Below are 25,988 nucleotides of genomic sequence, written 5' to 3' on the forward strand. Positions count from 1 at the left end.
AACACAGATGAGCCTCAAAAACACTGTAAGTGAAAGAGGCCACACATAAGAGAGCACATATTCTATGATTCCATTGATATGCAATGCCCGGAAGAGACAAGTCCACAGAAAAAGTAGATTAGCAGTTGCCAGAGGCTTGGGGGAGGAAACAATAGAGAGTGACAGCTAAAGGGTATGGGGTTTCCTTGCGGGGTGACGGAAATGTTCCGTAATTAGACAGTGGTGATGGTTGCACAACCCTGTGAATATAATAAAAACCACTGAATTACGCACTTTAAATGATGAATTTTATGGTATGTTAATTATAAAAACCTAGACCATGAATAACTCCTGTCTTACCTACTTACAGTGATGTCGTAAAGAGCGAATTGAGGTTACCAATAGGAATGCACCTTTTGAATCTGAAAGCAGGATTTTTAAAATTATTTTTAACGTTTATTCATTTTTTGAGAGAGAGAGAGAGTGAGAGAGAGAGAGAGAGAGAGAGAGAGAGCATGAGCAGGGGAGGGGCAGAGAGAGAGGGAGCCTCAGAATCCGAAACAGGCTCCAGGCTCTGAGCTGTCAGCACAGAGCCCAATGCAGGGCTCGAACTCATGGACGAGATCATGACCTGAGCTGAAGTCAGACACTTAACCAACTGAGCCACCCAGGCACCCCTGAAAGCAGTTTTTATCATTTTGTTTTCTATCATTTCTTTCAACAACTGTGGACAAACCTGTGTGGAGTGGATTCTATGAGCATCTACTGAGCATCATGGGTAACGTTTTCTCTGCTAGTTGGCTTTTCAAGCCCTGACAACATAAGTGAATGCGGAGCCTCCCTCCCACACAGGGCGGCTTAATGACAAGAACTTGACCGTAAGGGCTCTGACACCAGGTTCCAGTCCTGGTTCTTCCAATGACCTATTGTGGGTGTCTGGGGAAACTGTTGTTTCTTGAGATAACGGCTGCAAATAATGTTTTCCTTACAACAGGCTGGCTGTCATCCAGGGCCTCATTATGTGTGATGTTGTACAGCTTTGTGACATTAGTCCTGGCCAGTGTGATGATTTGAGCACAGACACCACCCCATATTTCTACTGCCTGGCCAGACCCCTCTCCTGAGTATCAGCCATATATACCCCACTGACCTCCAGACTAGAGTCTGCTTCTCACCTGGGACATGCACACGAATCGCCTGGGGATCTTGTCAAAATACCGCTTCTGATTCAGGAGTTCTAGATGGGTCTCTGATTCTGCACTTATAACAAGCCCCCAGGTGATGCCGATGCTGTGGGTCTTGGGATCACGCTCCACCTACTCATTCCCACAAGACATTGCAAACTCAACACATTCAAGCCCAAATTCATCACCTTTCGCCCTATAACACTGTTCTCTTAGTTCTTCCTATAGTCTCCAGCTCAGCAATTCTCAAACCTGGGCAGCATCGGAATCACCAGGAAGCCTTGCTGAAACAGGCAGACCGATCTGCAGAGTCTGGCAGGGGAGATCGGGTGAGAATCTGCGTTTCTAGCACGTCCCCAGGCAATGCCGATGCTGGTGGTCTGAGGACCACAAAGTGAAAACCACTGCTCTGTCTCACGCCCAAGTACCACACCATCCCCTGAAGCCGGCTGGTGCTTCCAGTCTCCCCACATCTCTGTTTGAAGTCCACACTCCTTGGCTTTGCCACCCAGCCTGCACAACACGGCCTCTGCTACATCTCCCAGGTCATGGCCCTGGCACCCCATGGACCACCCCCACCACGCTCCAGGGAGGTCCCCAGTGGACCAGCCCAGTTGATTCCCCATGCTCCGCTCATGCCACTTCCTCTCTAGGCCGCTGTCCCCACCACCATGTTCTGGACTAACTACCTCTTCCCCCTTCAGGACTCAGCTGAAGCACCACTTCCTGAGTCATGCCTTCCCCAGTTCAAACTCCACCCCATCCCTTCGCTGCATAAAATCGAGGTCCTTCTCTTTTGTCCTTCCACTGGACCCCATGGAAGTGTCACAGCACAGTCATCTTTTACAAGGCTGACTTGTTTAGTCTGCCTTAATTTTCCAGGCTGTAGGCTCCCACAGGGCAGGGACACCTCTTATGTGTCTTGTATCTCTAGAACCCGGCACAATGACACGGTAGGTGTTGAGTAACTGTTGAAACACTGAAAAAACAAATGCACGAGTGACTCAAACCACTATTGCCAAAGGAAGGAAAATCCCCCTTCCCATTAACACATGTTTAACTTCTTCTATATGAAATATTATATTTTATTAAAAGACTGTCAAACTATGGTGGCACTGAGGCTACGACCACTTCCCTCCACGTAAGAATAAAAGTCTCATCCACCGGGAGAGGTCATTCCTGGTATCAAATACCTGGAGAAGGAGCAGGTTCTCGGAATGTCAAGGGGGACTCAGCAGGGGCTGGGACCCAGCCTTCATGCACAGAAGGAGGGAAGAATTACGGGGTCAAGGGTGTGCCATGCATGTCTGTCAGAGCTGGAGAGCCACCCAGGCAAGGCTGTGGGTCAGCTGCTTGTGGCTACAGGATGGCTTCCCACTTTTTTGCTCAGTACAGAGTGGGATGGGCAGAGAGAGAGGAGTCTCCCCTCCAGAAGCCAGGCTGTTTGTATTTCTTATACTCTCCATGTTTATTGCCCTTTTGTTTTGCCTTAGAGCTCAGACAAGTCCCTGTGAGGGGCTCAGCCTCTCTCAGCTGTGCTAACATGAACCACACAGGGGCCACTGTATCCAGCAGACCAGCAGCCCCTGGGACTGGCCTGTGAGGAACCCCAGGAGTCTGAGCCTGTGCGCCCTGGGGAAGTTGGACCTCCATGAAGGGAGCACGCAATGAGGCCAACTGCCCCCACTCCAGAGGAAGGTCTCCTTGCCCTGCTTGATCCTGGAGGCTATGGGTTTCACAGCATTGAGAGAAGTGGCATTCCTTTGCATCTAGGTACCTGAGTTGAATGGCCAGGTAAGCAGAAATCAATTTCTCCATAGGGAAGATGGGAGGGAGGCTGGTGAGATGGGAGGTTATTTACTACTGGAGATGGTGGACAGAATCAGGGGTGGTTGGAAGTCCCTGCACCAGATGCTTCTGAGAAAGCCTGAGATCCTACTGATTCCTACTATATCTAATGAATAGTCTCCACATGATTTCAAGGACTCCTTTATGCCACCTTTGCACTTTATGCTGCTATCATATATCAAAACCAAACTCTTACCAAGCCAATGTTTTTGGGGCACACTTAGCTGGCCTGTCTCCACACCTAAGACAGGACTGAAGAAATACAAAGCTAAGTATCACAGACTCCTGGTTACAAATTGGGGGGGGGGGCGGTGGAGGGAGGGTGGGTCGGGTGCTGCATCTGATGTTTGCCTCCAAACCAAACCCCCAAATACGCACATTCTTCCTCCCTTTCTCTCTTCATTGAGGAAACAAAGCATTTCCACTTGGTGCCTTAAGCTGGGGGAGAGGGGAGGGCAATGTCATTTGCAATTACTATCAAGTGAAATGTTTTTCCAAAATCCATCGGTATGACCAAATTCATCTTTTCAGAGGTTTTTATAATCATTTTAAAAGATGCTAGGCAGTAGGAATCATACCTAGGAATTATCTTTTCTTTTTTTTTTTTAAATGTTTTGTTTATTTTTGGAGAGTGTGCATAGGGGAGAGGCAGAGAGACAGCAGGACAAAGGATCCGAAGTGGCTCAGTGCTGAGAGCAGTGAGCCCGATGTGGGGCTTGAACTCACAAACCATGAGATCATGACCTGAGCCAAAGTTGGACACTCATCCAACTGAGTCACCCAGGTGCCCAGGAATTATGTCCTCATGTGCTTATAGAAGTACACAGAGCCAGGGGCTCAAGGGTCCACGGTCAGCCCTGGTGAGCCGGCAGGACACCAGAAACCACCCTGGTAGGACAATGCTTCCAGGAACCAGCCAGTGCATTAGACCCTCTTAGTAATCCCTTCTTTTCCACACAGTGCTTCTGGAATGACCTTGCTGAGTACAGCACCAGAGAAAACCCAAAGATCACCATAAGGGGAGAATCTGAAAAGCTGAGCTTGGTCAAGAGCCAAAGACTGGGGCATGGAGAGCAGGCTTACAGTTTATACTGTAGAATGTGAAGAAGGTGCTATGACCTTGGAATTATCTTCTCAAACCAAAGGAAATTAAGAGTTCGATTAGCAGGCAGAGGAGGAAGGAAATGAGAGGCAGTAATGAGAGACTAGGCCACAGTGCTCCGGCTTTGGGGTGGGGTACAATAGAAGAAACTCCAGATGCATGTAGGAACCTGAGACGGGAGGGACCTGCCAGCTTCGTGGGGCACCTGAGCAAGACGTGGGAGGGAGGTGTCATGGCAGAGGGGCTCACCCCAGGGGTCATCCCGGAGGAGCCTTTGTGGAACGTTAGCAGCACTTACTGCAAAGGGTAGAAGGCAGCCGCTGAGACACAGCAGACGCCCTGCTCCCCTCAGCAAGACTGCACAGGAGCCCCTCATCTGGGAGCCACATCCCCCCCACGCCCCAGGAGAAGGGTAGAATGCAAAGAATGGGGAGAATCCTGACTGAACTAAGCCTAAGCCCCGAACCGATCACGTTAAACATGCGGTGTCTGAGCATCCGAATCTCCGAAAACTGGCAGCTGTCCTACAGCAGCAGACACAGGGGCTCACGAACCACGTCTGGTTATAGAAAAATAAATGGCATTTTGCATATCTGTGTTGTAACTTATAAATTACATGCTTGAAGTACAACCCAGGCGTCCTTAAGCGGGGGAACGAGGAGCTAAATGACGGTGTGCGTAGACACTGGAGGACTATGAGGCTGTTTAAAAGAAGGAGGCAGATGCATATATACTGACACAGAATGGTCTCCAAAACACAGTTAGGTGAAAAAGAACAAGACACAGAAGACACTAAACCGAGGGTATCCATGCTCCTGTCTGTGTGATAAGAAGAAAAAGAAGAGAGAAAAAAATGTATCAAGTATATGAAAATGCGTATATGCAGGATACATTCCTGAAGGGTACAAACGAAACCTGGGGAATGATTTCCATTGAGAGGCAGACCCAAAGGGGAGGAGTTGAGGCGGACTCATTTGTGATTTCTTATCCTTTGTACTACCATAAACAATGTTTTTTCTGTAGTATCCAAAATATAGAGAGAGCTTATAAAACTCAACACCCCGAAACAACAAATAATCCAATCACAAAATGGGCAGAAGGCATGAACAGACATTTCTCCAAAGAAGACATCCAGATGGCCAACAGACACATGAAAAGATGTTCATCATCCTTCACCATCAGGAAAATGCAAATCAAAGCTACAATGAGACACCACCTCACACCTGTCAGAATGGCTAAAACCAACCACACAGGAAAATAACAGGTGTTGGCAAGGGTGTGGAGAAAAAGGAACCCATGTGTACTGTTGGTGGGACTGAAAAGTGGTGCAGCCACTTGCAGAAAACTGTATGGGGGTTCCTCCAAAAGTTCATAGTAGAACTACCCTACAATCCAGCAATCACACTGCTGGGTATTTACCCACAGAATAAATAAACACTAATTCAAAGGGATGCATGCACCCCTTTGTTTATTGTAGCATTATTGACAATAGTCAAGATACGGAAGCAGCCCAAGTGTCCATCAACTGATGAATGGGTAAAGAAGACGTGATATATACACACAATAGAATACGACTCAGCCATAAAAAGAACGAAATCTTACCATTTGCAACGACATGGATTAACCCAGAGTACGGCTGCTAAGCAAAATAAGTCAGTGAAAGACAAATACTATATGATTTCATTCATATATGGAATTTAAGAAACAAACAAGAAAAGGGGAAAAAGGAGAGAGAGACAGGTACAAATCAAGAAACACTCTTACTTTGTATAGCACTGATGGTTACCAGAGGTGAGTGGGTGGGGGAATGGGTGAAATGGGTGATGGGGATTAAGGCGTGTGCTTGTTGTGATGAGCAGTGGGTGATGTGCGAAAGTGTTGAATCACTCTGTTGTATGCCTGAGACTAACACTATGTGCTACCCACATTGGCATTAAAATAAAAAGGTAAAAAAATGTTTTTTTCTGCCTTCTGCACAGGCTTTCAATATATGAAAGCAATATAAAAAAGAAAGACCCTAAACTGTTTTTCCACTGCATTTTTAAAAATGTGGCTGTGTATGGATGTGGGAGGATTGTTAGGAGCAAATACAGAAACCTCCCCTCACAACCCTCCCTGAGGCTATGTCTGCTAAATACACAACATTACAAAGAGAAAGGAAGTGAGGAACTTAAACATGTAGACATTTTGACGGGATATAAAATACACACTTATAAATAGGCCTTAAGCCTCAAAGACTGAGGGGGCAGAAATCATCAGGGGACCAAATGTTCTTCTGAAATGTCACTGTCAATAACTGACAGGTCATACACTCCCAGGAAGATCTGAGATCCTCGAAGGCCATCGCCAGCCTGATGTCCATGTAGGGAGCTTCTTTAGAGTCTGGACGTGCTTGGGCAACACAGTCTATGTAAGGAGTAGCAATGACAGTGATGCCCAGTGTGGTACTTTCGATGATGACAAACACCCCCGTGCATATTTTCAGGCTGCCTAACACCACTTCCACCCATCAGGTACCAAAGTCAGGATCAGCAAGCTCATGCACTTTGACTTCTCTCTCCACTGGATTTATGTTTCTTAACACAGCCCTGGCCATTACCCTCTATTTCAAAAAAACAAAAAAAAAAAACAAAAAAACAAAAAAAACCCCTCAGAGTGCCTGGGGGCTCAGTCAGTTGGACGTCCAACTCTTGATTTCAGGATTGAGCCCCTCATTGAGCCCTGCACTGGGATCTGCGCCGACAGCTCGGGGCCTGCTTGGGAGTCTCTCTCTGCCCCTCCCCCCGCTCGCATTCTTTCCCCCCACCCTCAAAATAAAGTAGTAAACTTTAAAAAAAATAAATAACAACCCTCGTGGCTCAGCTCTGCCTAGAAAATAAAGTTCAAATCTGGAAGGTTTTAAGGAAAATCAGTAGGTCCTATGTCGCGTTCTTCATCATCTGGTCTCAGTCTTACCAGGTTCAACTCCAATCTTCATGTCCACCTCCTGCCCCCAACCCTCCATTTTCTAGGCACAACAGATCACTTAGTGCCTCCCAAACACACCGAGAGCTCTTGTGCCTCCAAGGCCCCACCTGGAATTCTACGCTTCCTACTTCTGCACCGGTATAGCTTTCCAAGCTCAACATGAATATCAGTGCCTCGTGTGCTTCCCCTGAGCTACCCCACACAGTTAGTCCTCTTGGGGGGGCAGCCCGCACACCCATCAGGGGTAGCAGGAACACTGAACCTTAGTAACATCCTTAGGTAAGGGGCCTGGCTCCCTCACGAGTCTTCTGGGTCTCCAGGGCAAGGCGTGTCACCTTCTGACCCTGTGTGCATAATCCCCGAGATCAGCAGCAGACCCGACCCCAGGCACTCTGGGAACATCTGTCGAGATAACACACGTGAGAGACCACAGCTTAACTGCTCCACGTTCTAACCAATGGGCCAATAAAGCCTAGCTCTGTGGGTCAATTAGTAGAGATGAAAAGGTTCTGAGTTCCTCTAAGCAAGAAAGCAAGACAGCCCCACACATCTGGTGGGGAGCAAAGGAGGCTGGTGAAATTGAAAGTCAATTACCACTGGCCACCACCTAGAAAGCCCTGCGAGCCCAAATTCCAGGGGAGGGAAAATGTAAGGGAACAGCAGCTGGAGAGCAGACCCGTGTGTTCACCAAGGAGCCACGTGATCCAAGGCAAGCTGGACAGAAAGGAGTCTGCTGTCTAAAACTGGAAAGAGAGCCCCGGGGTCCAGAAACTCACCCTGCTCCATTGTGAGCAATGCAGCCTGCCAAAGGGAGAAAGGATAGCATGTGCTAAGTTCAAAGAGGCTGGGAGCAAGTGGTTTAGGTTGAGTGCAAATGTCTTCTTGGAAGTTCAGAAGACTGAAACTCCTGCCAGAGCTGTTCCAGGCAACGCATTATCTGGGATCTGCAGGAGGTAAGAGGCGAAACTCTGACCGCTTAACGAAATAAAAATTAAGATGATGAAAACAAAAGCTTTCTTGGTTGCCTACTGTGTGGCACACACCATCACGTACATTAGCCAGTATGGCCGGATCTGTTGCTGCTCTTCGGAAAGCCCTTAAGGCCTGCATTTAAAGACCAGCATGAGAATCTGCGGACAGGTTTGCTCTGAGTCTTCCGGGAAGAAGGATCTGGAAGGCTTATAAATGGGGGAGGGATGGCAGAGGGAAGAAGAAGGAGAAGGTACACTTGCACTAACAAGAGAAAGGAAAGAGGTCTTTTCCCAAATGGATTCAGGAACACTACGAGGACCCCAGGAGCAAGCAACCCAGTAAAGGAAGCAGAGAGGTGGTTTTAGAGCAGCTTTGAGTTTGAAACGTCTTTTTTGTACCAGGAAGCCAAGTCTCAAGAAGACCCCGTCCCCAGTGACCCATCTGCTGGCCTCCTAGGAGGTAAGGTCCATAGGGCTGCCCCCCACACACCCCTAAAAATAAAACCGAGGAGAAGCCTTCAGAACAGACCCAGTCCTTCTGGAACAAACCCGGGAGAGGACTTAGATTCTGCTTCAGATACCATCCCCAGGCTGCTCCGTCTTGTTTCGAGTATCGTGTTTGAAAATCAGCCAAGTGTCCCTAAGAATAAGTCATCATTGTGCTCACTGGTGCTGCTGTGCATCTGAGTGATCTTGGGTTTCCAGGACCAATCCGCAGGTGCTGTTTAGTCAGTGTGGGCTCAGAGAGGGTGGAATAAAGACAACTGAGTGGGTGTTCAAGCAAACCAGTATCAGACCAATGGAAAGCAACCGTGTCCAGTGGCCCCAGGACACCCCTTACAGGTGGGCAGAGTATTCACCGCACAAGGACATCTGGGGCTTGATATCCAGTGTGTTCTCCCAGTGGAGAGAAGAATATGGCTACAGGATGGGAAATCTTTTTGGACTCACATAAAAGCGAAAAATGCACTAGCGGAGGTCCAACAGAAAGGCGTTTCCAGCTAACGCTAAGTTAACACTAGAGAGCTTGGAGCCAAGATGACGGCCCTGCCCAGTAAGGCAGGGCATCCATGAAGAGTGAGGAGGGTAAGAAACCGACTACGACAAAAGTGGTAACATGGGATGGTAGAAAGCCCAGGTATCCCGTCAACAAGCCAGATCAGCCCCCCTGTGTAATCATGGGCAAGTCCTTCCACCTCACATCCCCAGCGCTAAAATGGGGACAAGAGGGCCTACCTCACGTGACTGCCATGTGGATTAAATGAAATAAGAAAGGTGAAGTGACTAGCAAAGGGCTCGGCCCTCAGTGGCACCCCGAAAACGGTGGTTACCACGGTGGCCGCACTTCCCGAAGGTGAGAGACACAGAGCCTCCGACCTTGCCATGTGAGGGCCACTGCAAAGGCAGAGAGCCAAGTGTGGGCTGAGTGGTACGGAGCCGGCTTTGCGTGAAAGAACAGTAAATGCATTCATTTCTCCAGCGTAACTGAGAGGAGTCCTCTTGGGAGTCCAACCAGTTGCTGGTGTGGGATGTAATCCGAACCGGAGCAGTCCTCCAGGACTACAGGGGTTTAGGGGAAACCAAATGAGATTACCTGCGGGGCACGGTGCCTGGCCTGGGGCAGGTGCTAAGCAAATGTGAGCTCCTAACCCCTCTCCCCTGGGGACTCTCAAACACTGCCCCCTACCCCAGGGGCTGACCCCTGGCAGGTTGAAGCAGGCTGAAGAATGATTTGCTCTATGTCCTGCTGAATTCATTAATATAACAGCAATCGTGATCATAATGCTACTTGCATTTCTTGACCCTCTTTAAAGTGAAAGGCCCATGAAGGAAGCAACGGCATTTCTCTCCTATTCTAGATGCCTTTCCGGTGCTGTTAACAACCACTTTCTATGTACCCACATACCTTATACCACTTCATTTTTTTCCTTTCTTACGATAAAGAAATATGAACCATTTCAAGCGCAATAACCACGTGTGAAGATGCATAACTTTCTTCTTTGCATGAGGGCAAGTGTTTGGCTGTAGGCCTGTCACTCTCAGTTAACTGGAAGAAAGAGGCATTTTCTCTGGAGTCTCACTCCAACCCCCAAAATATTCAGCATCATGTATTTAAATAAATTCAGTATTCAGATCTCGATGATTTACGGAACACCTGCCGAATGGTTCGCGTATGTTATCCCACTTACCCACCACTGCAGACGGCACGGTGGGTCATTACTGTTATTGTACACACAAGGAAACTGAGTCTACAAGACATGAAACAACCTGCCCGAGCTGTAAGTCTGCGTGAACGGATATTATTGTAATATTAACAAATGTTACTGAATGAATGAATGGTAAGCTCTTATGGAGCTCAAACAGCTGCAATATAGCACAGCTTATAAATACCGAACGCCATTCACAAAGGATTACAGGGATAGATTGTTTGGAATGAGAATTTACTGGAAAACAGGGGGAAGAAATTACTGTTTCCCTCCAAATCCAGAAAGGAATCATTTTCAGCACCAGTCCACAATGACCTGCGTTCCAATCACTGAGGGGAAGGGAAATCTTAGCTCACTGCTGCTGGGTGCATGTGGCCCACGGGGGACTAAATGTTTCTGTATGGAAAAGATTGACAAGGGAATACAGACAATATCGTGCACCCGAAGTCCCAAAGTCAAACCATGAAGAGGAAAAGGAAGGTCCTAATCTTGACCCAGGCCTGACCTAGGGGGCATTGGAGTGAGAAAGGAGTGAGGGCAGGAAGGGAGAGTAACAAAATGGTGAAGAACAGGCTAGGAGCCAGACTCTCCTCGGAGTCCCTACTATTCTGCAGCCTACTAGCTCTGGGACCCACGGCTCGTCCTTCGTCTCTCTAGGCACAGAGTTCTACTCATATAAAAAAGGGACTATGTCGGGGCACTTGGGTGGCTCAGTCAGTTAAGCTTCCGACTTCGGCTCAGGTCATGATCTTGCAGTTCACGAGTTCAAGCCCCATGTCAGGTTCTGTACTGACAGCTCGGAGCCCGGAGCCTGTTTCAGATTCTGTGTCTCCCTCTCTGTCTGCCTCTCTCCCGCTCGTGCTCTCTCTTTCTCTCAAAAATAAATAAAACTTTTTAAAAAATGGAACATACGGACACTTTATGCATCAGGGCCCTTCCTTATATACCACGTTTTCCCAGGGTTCCCATAACAAACTACCACAACCCTGGTGGCTTAAAACAACGGAAATTCAGTCTCTCCTACTTCTGAAGGCCACAAGTCCGAAATCAGCATCAATGGGAAGTCGGCAGGGCTGTGTGCTCCCTCAGGAGGCTTTAGGGGAGAAGGAACCTGTTTCCTCACCTCTTCCAGCTTCTGGCGGCTGGGCATTCCTTGGCTAGTGGCCCCAACACTCCAATCTTCCAGAACAGAATCCTCAAACCTCTCTCTGTCTTCACATCACCTTCCCCTGGCATCAAATCTCCCCCTGCCAATGTCTGAGAAGGACACTCTGGGTCGCATTTAGGGCCCTCCTGTACAATCCAGCCTGAGCTCCTCATCGCAAGATCGTTAACTTAATCACCCCCGCAAAGTCCCTTTTTCCAATGAAGTTGGCATTTGCAGGCTCCAGGAATTAGGACGTGGTGTCTTTGGGAGGGCCATTATTCAGCCTATGACACACTGGGAACCTTCAGTAAACATCGCTTGTGACTGTTCTTGTTACTACTAACAGAGGGGAACCAAAAGCCCGTAAGGAGCTGTTAGCGCTTCGTCACGAGGACCAACAGAGAGGCCACAGACAGTACTTGTGCCCTAGACCCTCTCACGTACACGTGAATCACCCGGGTACATATTATGGGCTTGGAGTGGCAGTGAAAAGACTGGGGACACGGAGGTCAGGCAAGCCTGCATTCAGATCCCACTCTGCCCCTCTCAGAAGCATGATGCCAGAGACTTCTCTACCTCAGCCTGGAACCCTTAAGTGTAAAATGGGGCTGGCTGAGACTCGAATCACACATGTAAATGACGTGGCACATAGTAGGTGCCGTAAGACGGTTATCGTCACAACAGCTGAATCAGCAATGTGCAAGGAGGATCCGAGAAGGAGACGACAGTAACCCGTGCATCCAGAATGTGTCCCCCATCCGGTCCTCACACGAAGGCATCTCAAGTTGCCACCAGGCATGCATCCAAGGAGAAGCCCTAGGGGTCCCAGATGCAAAGTTGAGATCCCCTTTCTGGGACACACATATTGTAGTCAGATTTTTTTCCGTAGCCCATCATATCTTTCTTCTGGAACCTGGAGTTATGAATGACTTGGAGGAAGTTCAATGCAGCATTCTTATGGCAAATGTGATCTCTGTTCTGATAACTAATGAAATACTTCTGACACTTAATGAAATGCCACAAGAAATGAACAAGGGCTCTTTGGAGCCTTGTCTGAGATCAGAGTAACTCAAGCTTAAAATCTGGCTCCAATCTTTCCTAACCTACAGGCAGAAACATACATACCAGTGGGCCCAGCTCTGCTACAAAGCTCTCTCACTGAAAAGGGCCAAGGTTTCTGATTTAGAAACCAAAGCGTATTAAAACACCATTTATCTGGTTAGCATCAACGGGTAACCTCTTGTCAAACAATTCAAGAACTAAGTGGAAATCCTGCTTCGGAAGGTAAAGAAACAAAATTTCCCTGCAGGAGGAAAAAAAAAAAATGCCAAAAATGCAGAGTGTGCATTTCAAACAGATGTACCTGCTTTGCTCTGCTAACTGCCCAAGACCACGGGGGAGGTTTTCCAAGGAGAAATGCAGACAAGGCCAAAGATTTCCCTTCTCCCTGCCTTGTGGTTTCTGCCTCCCTGTATGTAACAAGACTCCCTAGGTATCGATGGAGGGTCAGGAGAATGGCATGTGGCTTCCCGAAGTTTAATTAATAGCAAGTTTGCCCATCCAGCATCACGAAGGGGTCCACTCGGCTCCAGGGGCCCTCAGGACAGAAATAACATATTGCTCCAGAGTTATTAATGATGAAATGCAAATCACCTCCAAGAAATTGAGTACAAAAGGAGGAGCTGAAAAAATAAATGATTCCTACCCACAGTCAGGGATAGTTCCCCAGGAAGGCAGGAAAGGGTAGGTAAAGCCTGTGATCTAGGCCTGATCCTGTCTGTCCTGTTTCTAAATGAATGGACCTTCCAAGCAAACACACACACACACACACACACACACACACACACACACACACATGCAGACACATACATACAAACACACATGCATACATGTGCACACACATACAAGAAATTACAGAAAGAGACAGAAGGCTCTAAAACCCAAAGATTATACTGTTTCCCAGAAAAACACAAGAGGAAAAACCACGCTTTCCCCACCCCTCCCTTAAGTGTTCTTCTTTGGACATTCGGTATTAATCAAGGACAGTGACGATAATAAAACTTTAGGTAATAGATGCCCGACAATAAAATGACAATGACAATAAAACAAGCCATGTTGGTTTAGAACACAGCTTATGTTTTTCAAAGTACTTGTACAGCTGTTACCTCTTTGGCCCTCTCAGTGGGCCTAGGTGGTAGACAAGGGACATACAATTATCCACATTTAATAGATTAGATTAAGTGATTCCGGAAGGTCATCCAGTTAGCAGATGATGGAGCAGACAGGAAGTGGGATATAATGACTCCCAGCCTGGGGCTTTCTCCCTCTGAGGTAAGAAATGTGAATGCTTTCAATAGAAAAGGGCCGACCCCCAGGGGGAGACCACCAAGAGGAGGTCAGACATGTGGATGGCACTTTTACGAAAAACTCCTGCTATGGGGGTAACAATGTTGGTGTATCTAGAGAGAAGAAAAACCATCACATTCCTGAGCGTGTTTGGGAACATGGTTGAGGACTGTGTCTTCCAGCCGCCTTCTTCCCTTTCCATCACCCTAGATGAACCTCCGTAATGTGCCAATATTGAACGAGAGACCTTAACGGATGGAATAGGGCCCCTTTACGGCACAGACACGCAAAGTAAGGCTGAGGAGGTGACTGGCCCGAAGATGAAAGCATTCATAAGAATTGGGAACTGGACCCTGGACTCTGGATTTGGAAAACAGAGCTCTTTATTCAACACCAGCTGCCTCGGGCAACTATTACCTTCAACTTTATTGCTGTCACTGTCCTTGATTAATACTGAATGTCCAAAGAAGAACACTTAAGGGAGGGTTGGGGAAAGCCTCGTGTTTCCTCTTCTTTTTCTTCTGGGAAACAGGATAGCTAAATCTCCCATGGAAATTACCAGACACAATGTGGTGCAGTGGCCAGCAGTCCTGCTAGCATGGAAACTGTCCTATCGCTAGAGTATTTTTGAGATGCCCAAAAGGCAAGTACATTACGGTAGGCTGGATAATGCTCCCCCCACCCCCCAAGATGCCCACGTCCTAGCTGCCAGAACCTGTGAATGTTACCTCATGTGGCAAAGATACTTTGCAGATGTGATTAAGGATGTCACAATGAGGAGATAATCCTGGATTACCTGAGTGTGTGCGGTGTAATCACAAGGGTCTTTCCAAGCAGGAGAGGAGGATGCCAGTTACAGAAGCTGGTGAGGGGTGCACTGATGGCCAGAAAGGCCCACCAGCCGAGGAAGGCAGGAAGACTCTAGAAGCCAGAAAGGGAATGAAACAAATCCTCCCTTGAAGCCCTCAGAAGGAACCCAGCCCTGTTAATACCTTGATTTTAGACTTTTGGCTTCCGAAGATTTATTCTGTTGGAGAATAAATCTGTGCTGTTTTAAACCACTGATTTTACGCGGTTAAGTGTTACCGCATCAATAGGAAGCGAATGCAACTATCGCAAAACTAGAGAAGCAAGCCTTAGCTCCCGACCAGTAACCCTGGCTTCTAGGGATTTATGTACATGAGATAGGGGGTGGCATAGCCATTTGAAAATGACAAAGGCATTAAGGAGAGATTCAGAGTGACTATACATGGGAAGTATCATCACGCTTTTAAATGGAAAAGGGTTGGTCATCTGTATGAACAGGAACTGTCTTTCTCAAAGAAATTCTAGTGCAATCCCTTTAGGACTACTTGATTGATAGTCCCTCCCTGGAAAGGAGCCTGTGGACATTCCCTCATCCACAGCCTGTGCTCCAGCCCCATCAGACTGTTGACGACTTCCAGAACCTGACAAGCTCACGCAAGCCTCCAGGTCTCCGCCCCTACAGTTTGCTTTTTGGAGGAACGCCCTTCTCTCTCTTGAGCTCTGCTAAAATCCTTCTTCCTAGTTCAGCTCAGTCATCACTTCCTCTGTGAAGCCTTCCCTGGCTCCCCCCCCTCCCCTGGCCTTCTCTCTCTTTCCCTTTCCTTTCTCTCCGTGCCCTGGGCATCCCCCTTAAGAGAGCCCTGGGCTTGTAAATGGCTGTTTGCTTGTCTTTCTCCCCTCCCCCACCAGCATGAGCCCCTGGAGAACAAGGAGACTTTCTCATTCCTCTTGTGTCACCAAACCCCTGCCACAGCCCATCCATAAAGTACTCTCTAGCTCTTTCCCACCCGAGAAATGCAAACCCCTCCTTTAAGGAAGTACCTTTCCCACGAAGTTCCCTTGATTCCCCAAGAATGAGCTGCCCCCCTGTGCTCCCATACCCTCTGCTCCCCGACAGGTGCAGCTCCATCATGGTGGTCAGTGGGGGCTACTTCCTCAGTGAACACGGAGTCCTCAAAGACCACGCCTCCTTCACCTGTCGGTCCTTTTTGTGTCTAGCACACTGCCTGCTTCACAGCTGACACACAAAGAACGTTGATGCAATTAAAATGAAAGCAAAACACGGAAAGGTAATTGCTAGGTCATCTCTACTAATGAAGCCCGGCGATTTCCAGAGGCAGCCTTTAAAAGCAAATACCTTGGGGCCCCCCGGGTGGCTCAGCGTCTGACTTCGGCTCAGGTCATGATCTCACAATTCATGAGTTCGAGCCCTGCGTCAGGCTCGCTGCTATCAGCACAAGGCCGGCTTCAGATCTTCTGTCCCCCTCTCTCTCTCTGTCCCTCTCCTGCTCCCGCTCGTGCTCTCAAAAATAAACAAAACGTTAAATAAATAAATGAATAATAAATAAATAAATAAATAAACAAACAAAAGCAGATAACTTTATGTTAAGGTTTTGCCTAGCCAGCTGCTGACTGTCCCCAGTTGGTGTTTCCCCTGGGCTTCCCACATAGACTTTGGAGCTCACGGTGGAGACACTTACAGTGTGTGTGTGCATACACGTATACATATATATATGTGTGTGTGTGTGTGTGTGCGTGTGTATGTATATACATGTGTATGTGTGTGTGTGTATATATATATTTACTATGCTAAAAACTTTGCAGACTGTTTTTTTAATGTTTATTTATTTTTGAAACAGACAGAGACAGAGCATGAGCAGGGCAGAGGCAGAGAGAGCGGGAGACACAGAATCCGAAGCAGGCTCCAGGCTCCGAGCTGTCAGCACAGAGCCCGACGCGGGGCTCGAGCTCACGAACCGTGAGATCACGACCTGAGCCGATGTCGGACGCTCAACCGACTGAGCCACCCAGGCGCCCATACTATGCTAAAATCTTTGAAGCGAATATTGGAGACAAATGTCCCTCATCTGAGAGAGACATTCGTTTGTAAACGTTAGCTTAAACAATGAGTGTTCCCTGTAATTTTGAAGCAGGCTTTCTAGCAGTCCGAGTGTGAGAGGAGCAGGACGCAGCACAGATGGGTTTAAACCCTGACTCTCTCGCTTTCTTTCTGTGTGACCTTGATCTACGCATGTTCTCTCTGACCCTCGAGTCTGTCATCGCTAACCGTGAACGATACCGGTCTACCACACGAGCCTGTGACGAAGGTGTGATGGAAAATGTCTGCCAGCGTGCCTGGTATGTGGAAGTGGCTCTGCCACGTCACCTGCCTGCTGGCAGGTGACCCCACACTATGCTAAGCACTTTGTATGAATCGTCCAATTCACGGCAGCCCAGTGGAGCAGGGGTGGGATCATCCCCTTGGGGGCAAAGCTAAGCAATGTGGCAGGACGCACATCTAGGAAGGGGCAGGGTTGGGCAGAGAGACCAGACCTGACAACTCCAGAGCTGACGTCTTCACTATCAGGCAGTCTGCAGCCTCTCCGGATGTGCTAGCTCCCACCCCACCCCCCACCCCCACCTGAAGGACTGGTGAGGAGACTGCAGTCAGATATCTACTGAGACTGAAGACCAACATCTGAAACAACGCGACAAAAACAAAAAGCAGCAACTGAGTACTGGCCACAAGCTGCTCCTGAGATGTGGGCCTGCGCAGTCCGGGCAAAGGCCTCTCGGTCCAGCCAGGCTACCTGCTGACGGGAAACTAGCTCCACTTCCCCGAAGAACTTCTGGGAAGCCCACCCTCCCCAACCTTTCTGACACCTGAGGGCTATGACACACGCCCAATGGAAACAGCGGCCATGAGTTTCAAGGTTGTGACTTCCAACATCCCAGGCTCTCACAACTGTCTCCAGGAGCTGGAAGTTCTCAACTTGGCAACACATAGTGGGGGAGGGGAGGAGCGCTCCCTATCTTGAAAAATCTCTCAATTAAAGCCATCAAACATCCCATTCCCCAGATTCCAGCTGGTCCACACGCGCAATGATCAGGAAAACTGGCTAATGTAGGCGAGCATGTGGAAGACCACCGGGAAGGAAGGCCTCCTTGTTAGCAGGCTCTTTGGCCACCAGAGCAGTGAAAGTTGCTTGACGTCAAAGAGGAGTGGGGTCTATTCTCATATCCTGTCTTTGTGGAAGCTGAGTTAAACGGGCCAATAGACATTCACCACAGGTTTCTACTAGGTTATGCACTTGAACTCTGGCAGCAGGACTCTCTCTGGGTTTCATCATCACCAGACATGTCGGGAATGAGAAGAAAGCCAGTTGGTTTATGTGTTATAAAAGGGAAAATCCTACAGTAACAGGGCTCCTTCCAGTTCCCTCCAGCCCGTGGGTGCCCATTTCCAGAAATCAAGGGCGGCTTCTACTGAGGAGCACCTTCAATTTCGCAGGCGAGCGGCGGCACTGTGGCACTGATGGCCGGGCTCACTTAGCACCCTCCTCTCCCCACCCCTCCCCCTTTAGCTATCACCAGGACACAGACTTGGGCATGGAGAGAGGGGAGACTTGGTGAGTACCATCATGGAACCTGTTGGCCAAGACCTGCAGCCTCAATTCCCCTCCTCCACAAGGTGCCGGTGCTCGGACTGAATCCCAGGAGAAGGCCACCCTTTGTGGAGGGCTTTTCCACAGGTCGCACCAAGACAGGGCAGAAGGAGGTGTGCCCAGGTCCCGGGATCCCGGCTGCACCCAGGCTGCACTGCCCAGAGGCCCGCCCTTCTGGACTAGACCTCAGTGCCTGGCTCCCTGTTTTCCTGTGTGGCCCCGGTTCACCATCAGAGCCTTCCTGCAGAACCAAACTTCCACCTGGAACTCTCACACATGAACACTCAGCCTTTAAAGCCCTAAAGGGAGGTAGCACTACATTTTCTTGAGCACCTACTATAGGCCAGGAAATATGACCCTATTATTTCATTTAACCACTCCACAATCCCCTGTGCTCTGGATTATTAGCCTCTCGTTTGAAAGATGAAGCCCTGGGGCTTCAGAAAAGTTAAGTAACTTTCCTAAGCTCAGATCCTCAGGAAACCTCCAATAAATACTGCCGTGGTTTCCAAGGCTTTTTAGAGCGTGATTTGCAGTATGTATGTGTATGGTAATGAGACAAAGGTGCGATATGCAAGCAAGTAGCCTCAAGAGGTTCCCAAATATATTTCAGCTAAGTACCTTTTATTTGTTTTTCAAGCTTGGGTTCAAACCCTACCTGTTCTGTGTGGGCCGCCCTGACTGCTCCATCCCGGAAGGGCGTCCCATCTTCTGAACTCTAGTCCTATCTCTACGGCTTTCCAGCACGTGTAGTGTCTTGTGGGTTTGCCCCCCACCCACCACCACACGGTGTCGGGCACCCAAGGACAGGGCTGTGGTTTCTAATGTTTTGAACTCCCCTTGGTGCCTAGGACTAGCTGCAGAGACGATCCCCCTGATTGCAAGAGGAGAGTTGAACCCTGCAAAGTTGAGACACACTTCATTTTAAGCCGTGACTCCCATATCCCATCCACTTTTCAAGACATGACTCAAACCATCCAACCTGTAGGCAGCTTCTCTGACCACACCTGCTGTGAGAGGGAGCAGCTTCGATTTCAAAATACCCATTTCGCAGAAGGAAAACCTCCAGATTCATTCTGTAAGGCCAGCACTACCTCGATTCCAAAACCAGACAAATATTCCACTAAAAAGGAGAATTACAGGCCAATATCCCTGAGGAACGTGGATCCAAAAATTCTCACCAAGATACAAGCAAATTGAATCCAACAGTGCATTGAAAGAATTATTCACCAAGGTCAAGTAACATTTATTCCTGGGCTGCAAGGGTGGTTCCATAATCGCAGATCAATCAATATGGTATGCCGCATTAATAAAAGAAAGGATAAGAACCATATGATCCTCTCAATAGATGCAGAAAAAGCATTTAACAAAGCACAGCATCTATTCATGACAAAAGCCCTCCTCAACAAAGTAGGGTCAGAGAGAACATATCCCAACATAATAAAGGCCATATATGAAAAATCCACAGCTAATAGCATCCTCAATGGGGAAAAACGGAGAGCTTTTCCTCCGTGGTGAGATACAAGACAGGGATGTCGTCCACTCTCACCACTGTTATTTAACATAGTACTGGAGGCCCTAGCCTCAGCAATAAAACAACAAAAAGAAATAAAAGGCATCTGAATTGGTGAGGAAGAAGTCAAACTTTCAGTATTTGCAGATGACATGATACTCAATGTAGAAAACCCAAAAGACTCCAACAAAAAATTGCTAGAGCTGATACATGAATTCAGCAAAGTCACAGGATACAAAATCTGTTACATTTCTATACACCAATAATGAAGCAGCAGAAAGAGAAATCAAGTAATTGGTCTCATTTACAAAGGCACCAAAAACTGTAAGATATCTAGGAATAAACCTACCCAAAGAGGTGAAAAATCTATACACTGAAAACTATAGAAAGCTTATGACAGAAATTAAAGAAGACACAAAAAAATGGAAAAAGATTCCACGCTCCTGGGTAGGAAGAACAAATATTGTTAAAATGCCTACATTACCCAAAACAATCTACACATTCTATGCAATCCCTATCAGAATACCACCAGCATTTTTAACAGAGCTAGAACAAACAGTCCTAAAATTTGTATGGAACCACAAAAGACCCCGAATAGCCAAAACAATCTTGAAAAAGAAAAGCAAAGCTGGAGGCATCACAATTCCACACTTCAAGTTATATTACAAAGCTGTAGTCATCAAGACAGTATGGTACTGGCACAAAAGCAGACAAAAATCAATAAAACAGAATAGAAAACCCAGAAACTGAACTATAACTATATGGTCAACTAATCTTTGACAAAGCAGGAAAGAATATCCAGTGGAAAAAAGACAGTCTCTTCAACAAACGGTGTTGGGAAAACTGAATAAGCAACATGCAGAAGAATGGGAATGGATCACTCTCTTACACCATACACAAAAATAAACTCAAAATGGAGGAAAGGCCTCAATGTGAGACCTGAAACCATCAAAATCCTAGAGGAAAACATAGACAGCAACCTTTTTGACCTCAGCTGTTGCAACTTCTTACTAGGCACATCTCTGGAGGCAATGGAAACAAAAGCAAAAAATGAACTATTGGGACCTCATCAAGATTAAAAGCTTTTGCACAGCAAAGGAAACAATCAACAAAACTAAAAGTCAGCCTATGGAATGGGAAAAGATACCTGCAAATGACACGTCTGATAAAGGGTTAGTATCCAACATCTATAAAGAACTCATTAAACTCGACACCCAAAAAATAAATAATCCAGTTAAGAAATGAGCAGAAGACATGCATAGACACTTTTCCAAAGAAGACATCCAGCTGGCCAACAGACACATATAAAGATGCTCAACATCACTCATCACCAGGGAAATATAAATCAAACCTACAATGAGATATCAACTCACACCTGTCAGAGGGCTAAGATGAACAACACACAAAACAACAGATGTTGGTTAAGGAAGTGGAGAAAGGGAACCCTCTTACACTGTGGGTGACAATTTAAACTGGTGCAGCCACTCTAGACAACAGTATAGAGGTTCCCCAAAAAGTTAAAAATAGAACTGTCCTACGACCCAGGAATCACACCACTAGGTGTTTACCCAAATGATACAAAAATACTGATTCAAAGGGGCACATGCACCCCAATGTTTATAGCAGCAGTATCAACAATAGCCAAACTACGGAAAGAGTCCAAATGTCCACCGACTGATGAATGGATAAAGAACATGTGGCATATATACACAGTGGAATACTACTCAGCCATCAAAAAGCATGAAATCTGACCATTTGCAATGATGTGGATGGAAATAAAGTATATTATGCTAAGTAAAATAAGTCAGTCAGAGAAAGACATATATCATATGATTTCATTCATATGTGGAATTTAACAAACAAAAGAGATGAGGCGCCTGGGTGGCTCAGTCAGTTAAGCATTTGATTCTTGATTTCAGCTCAGGTCATGATCTCATGGTTGTGATATCAAGCCCCAAGACAGGCTCTGCACACGGTGCAGAGGTTTTCTCTCTCTCTCCCTCCGCCCTTCCCCAGCTCATGTCATCACTCACACACTCTCGTTCTCTCTCAAAAAAAAAAAAAAAAAAAAAAGAGAGAGAGAAACAAAACAGATGAACATAGGAGAAAGAAAAAAAAGAGGGAGGCAAACCATAAGAGACTCTTAACCATAGAGAATAAACTGGGTGTTACATGTAATTGATGAATCACTACATTCTACTCCCGAAACCAATATTACACTACATGCTAACAAACTAGAATTGAAACGAAACCTTGAAACATTAACAAAATAATAAGATATAAAAACATATATGAATGGAGAAAAAACCCACCTATTTCACAAATACCTATTTCTGTGAAAAGAACTTGAGTGCCAGACTCCAACAGACCCACTTAGAATTCTGGTTCTGTTGCTTCTGAAGCAGGTAATTTTGAGCAAATCACTCCATTCCTCCGAGCCTCAGTTTCCTCATCTGTAAAATGTGAATATATATGCATCTGCCTCATAGGGTTGTATAAACTATAAATGTCATAATGCATTCGATATGGTGCCTGCACATAAGCCATGGCCCAGAATGATAGCTAGCATCTTCACTATTATTATTTTATCACAGTACCTTGTATGGAAGACATTTACATCCATGTCTTTTCTAATCTTTTGGATTAGTGGTTCTCAAAGTCTGGGGTACATCAGAATCTCCTAATCTGAAGCTACTTAGGGTCATACCCCAAACCTACAAAACAGAACTGCCACTAGGGAGGGGAGATCGTGAGGACTGGGCAGCTCCCCTTTGAACAAGCTTCCCCACCCACTGCATTTGGTTCTGATATGTGCTCACCCGCCTGCAAAATTCTGCTAGACGATAGTCAATTCCCAAATTCTTTTCCATAGAACTCTACGGTCTCACAGAGGTACTTCCAAACCAATGGTTCCCACCCTCGGCCGGACAGCAATTATATCGATGTGTGCTCACAACCCCTAGAGATTCAGATGTTGGTTTGGGATGTGATCAGGGTGTTGAGATTTCGGAAGGGTGGTTGCAAGATTCTCATGGTCAGCCAAGGTTGAAAGTCACTGGCCCATTAGGATGCCCTGTGTGACAAACTGAGCCTCAGGCTAACACTGATTTTGCAGACAGGATTCTTATGCTGAAAGAAAAAAAAAAAAAAAAAAAAAAGTAAGTTTGCAAACAGCTGCTCTAGCCTGCCAGTATGAGCCTTCAGCCCCAACCTGGCTTTTAATCACCTTTGTGTCTGTCCCAGGGCCTCACAACATGGTAAATACTTAAATATTTGTTGGAAGGTTGAATAGTTCTGTTTTGTGTGTTATCTGGCTCCAATTAAGTTTCAGTTGCCTAGCATAACAACCTAACAGTTTCTGAAACATCTAAGCCCTAAGAGCCTTTGCCTCAAACCTCAAACCTGAAACAGAGAGTCTGGCAAGACAGCCATCCAGAGAACACGCGGACATTTCTTCTGGTGTCACTTGTACCATGCAAGCTCCTAATGACTGATAAACATAAGCAAATGTGATTTCCGTCAGCCGGGAAGAGCATGAGGTTTGTCAGTGGCGCAGGCCTCCCAGGCTAATATTTGGATTGTTTCATCTGAAACTGTCAAATTACGAAAGCATGATAAAAACTCGTAGGAACTTCATAGTAAACAGTAACTGGCCCCTTGTCAATAAGCCGGGAGAAAAAAATTTCCTGCTGCCAAAACGCATGGGCCAGAATGCCTGCAGTGTGGGCCTGCGGCCAACTGGAGCCTGTTCCCTGGGCAGCTCTTCTGGGCTCCCAACCACAGAGGCTGTAAGAGGAGTCCCTGAGTACTCCAGGAATCCGGGACCCAGCAGCACCTTCACATCTTAGCTTTTCCACGGCTCTGGGGCCCTGGGTAGTCCTTTAACCTCTTAGAGCCTCAGACTCTTCATGTATAAAGGCTCTTTAATCAGGTCCTTAGAGCCCCCACTGCCTGGGTTTGAATCCCAAGTCTTTATAGACTGGCTGCGTTGCTTTGGACAAGTTACTCTGCTTCTCTGGGCCTCCTTTTCCTCACCTCGGACATGAGGATGGGATTAGCACTATTTCACAGAGTTGTCCGTGTAAAGTGGCAAGAACAGTGCCCGGTATAGAACAGGCACTCAATGAACTCTAGCTATTATACGTCTCCACTTCTCAAACCAGGAGTTTTGGTCTTTCCTTTTCTCTTTATGTTTTAGAACTGGGTTGGTGTCAAAGTTCACCGGGCGGCATACCTGACCTTAATGGACGTAGGACTATTACGATCTTTTTTATCCTCCTTAACATGAACTTTCAAATGTTTCGTGCAGAAATAATAATGCAGTTGATCACGGGATGCCTCCCGCTACCGCAGAAGGAACGCCATTAATCTGCAAAATATGCCCTGAATTACCTTTCGAAAATCTGAGAAGTTCTGAATTCTAAAGGGCGTTGGCCACCAGCATTTCAGGTTAAGGGAATAGAGAGCTACGCTTATGACGGGGTTGTGGTCGATAAAAGGGAGGAAGCATCCTCCCAGCTGACCTCTCTTTCCTTTCCCACTGATAGGCCGTGCCAGCCCTCAGAACTCACAGATCGTCCCTTCTTCCTTCCATCTAGCCAAATGTGGTTTATCCTTCAGAATTCGGCTAAAGCACCTTCCCTGTGAAATGGTCCTCTCTGAACTCCTACCGACCATGTCAAGAGCATGCGGCTGGGGAGGGCGGATGGGCTGCGTCTCCTCCACACCTCCAGGTTGCACGGCAGTGACAGTGACAGGCTACTACATGTGGCTGAGAAGAACGCTCAAGAAGCATCTAGCCGCAGTGGGCAAGGGTGGTCATCAGTGCTGATGTCTGAACCCCCAGTGACAAGAGGGGCTGGGCAGTGCCCCCTGATAGCTCATGCCTTTCCCCAGATGGACACTAATTTGGCTTGATGACTTCCTGTTCCTCCTGTAAATGTTTGCTTGTTTGTTGTTGTGTATTTAAAAACTCCCAAGAATCTATCATGGACCTAGAAGCACTGAACAAATATTTTCGAATGACCATGGAGTAATGTGTAAGTATCAGTGGATTAATTCACTGAAAAGCTCTTCTCAGCTGCTGTATTCCTACCTTGCCCAAGGGTACCGCCTAATTTGGCATATTCATGCTGGGCATGAAGAACCATGAGAGGCGTTTTGGAGCTATACAACTATTTCGATGCTGCCATGCAACTTCTAGAATTCATATTTTATTAAGACTCTAAAAAAAAATCTCGGTCCTCCATCGGAGATATCCTCAAAGCAGGGTGCTCACTCAAAATTCTGTGCAGAAACTTTCCAGAAAAAGTGCACACAACCCTGAAGTCAGCAGTCTGGGAGCACGTATGACACCCGACATTCACTTTGTCCAAGGGCTTGAAATTTCCTCATCCACGCCCGGGTTGGAAGTCCCCTCCTCTTGTGTCCTCTGCTCACATCCACACAGCCTGCGGCCAGGGATCTCCCTTTCCCCCCTGCACCGGACCGGAGGTCTCCCCACCCCCCCTTGCCCGCCTTGCCTCACCCCTCCACAGGGCCTCCCTAAGGTTGATGCCTAAGGGCCTGCTCAGAATTAGCTTCCCTTTGAAGACGATTCTGAAGCACAGAGTGGGGCGGGAGTGGCCTCAACGCTCTAGAAGGCTGCAAAATAAATCAAAAGATGAAAGGAAATACGCGGAGCCAAGAATTCCTCCCCAGCCGGCAGAAACGACGCGTTGACCGCGCGATGCTATGGGTGGCGCGGGGCAGCGCGCGGCACGTCGGGGTAGGGGCAGGGGTGGGGGCTGCGGGAGGGGCGGGAACGCGGGCAGGGGCGGGCGCGCGCGTACCTTCTTTCCGCCGTGGGGTCGCGGCCCCGCGCCTGCGGGTGCCGGCTGCCCCTCGGCCCCGGGCCCTGGCGGCTGGGGTCGGGGCCAGTGGGGGCGCGCGGCTCCCCGCGGTCGCGGCTGCGGTGCAGCGGCACCGACGTGCGCACGGCCGACACCACGTGGCCCGCGAACGCGCGCGGGGGCGCCCCGGGCCGCAGGGCCCCGCGCGCGCGGGACGAGCCGGGCAGGCAGGGCCGCGTCTGCTCCATCACGCCGCCGCTGCAGCTGCGCGAGCAGGCGGACCAGGGCCCCCAGGCGCCCCACACGCCCTGGGCGCCGCCGCCGCCGCCGCCGCCGTCTTCGGGGGCGCCCTGGGCCGCCGCCATCCGCTGCGGGACCTGCGGAGACAAGAGGCCGGTTAGGGGGCCCGAACACTCGCTCC

The 25,988-nt window shown here is 47.9% G+C and overlaps 1 protein-coding gene across 4 annotated transcripts in view; it reads right to left on the reverse strand.

The window, feature by feature from the left end:
* Nucleotides 1-25,988, reverse strand: part of THSD4 (thrombospondin type 1 domain containing 4) — a 564,068-nt gene that overhangs the window by 454,948 nt on the left and 83,132 nt on the right. For 3 of the 4 annotated variants that reach the window (XM_027067671.2, XM_053223795.1, XM_053223796.1), the window contains one exon: nt 25,568-25,944. The exons of the other annotated variant lie outside the window; for it this stretch is intronic. In XM_027067671.2, coding sequence (XP_026923472.2) covers nt 25,568-25,944 — 377 coding nt within the window. The remainder of the gene's footprint in view (nt 1-25,567; nt 25,945-25,988) is intronic. 4 annotated transcript variants of the gene reach the window in all.

The sequence above is a fragment of the Acinonyx jubatus genome, chromosome B3 (assembly GCF_027475565.1).
Source record: "Acinonyx jubatus isolate Ajub_Pintada_27869175 chromosome B3, VMU_Ajub_asm_v1.0, whole genome shotgun sequence".
NCBI classification, from domain to species: domain Eukaryota; kingdom Metazoa; phylum Chordata; class Mammalia; order Carnivora; family Felidae; genus Acinonyx; species Acinonyx jubatus.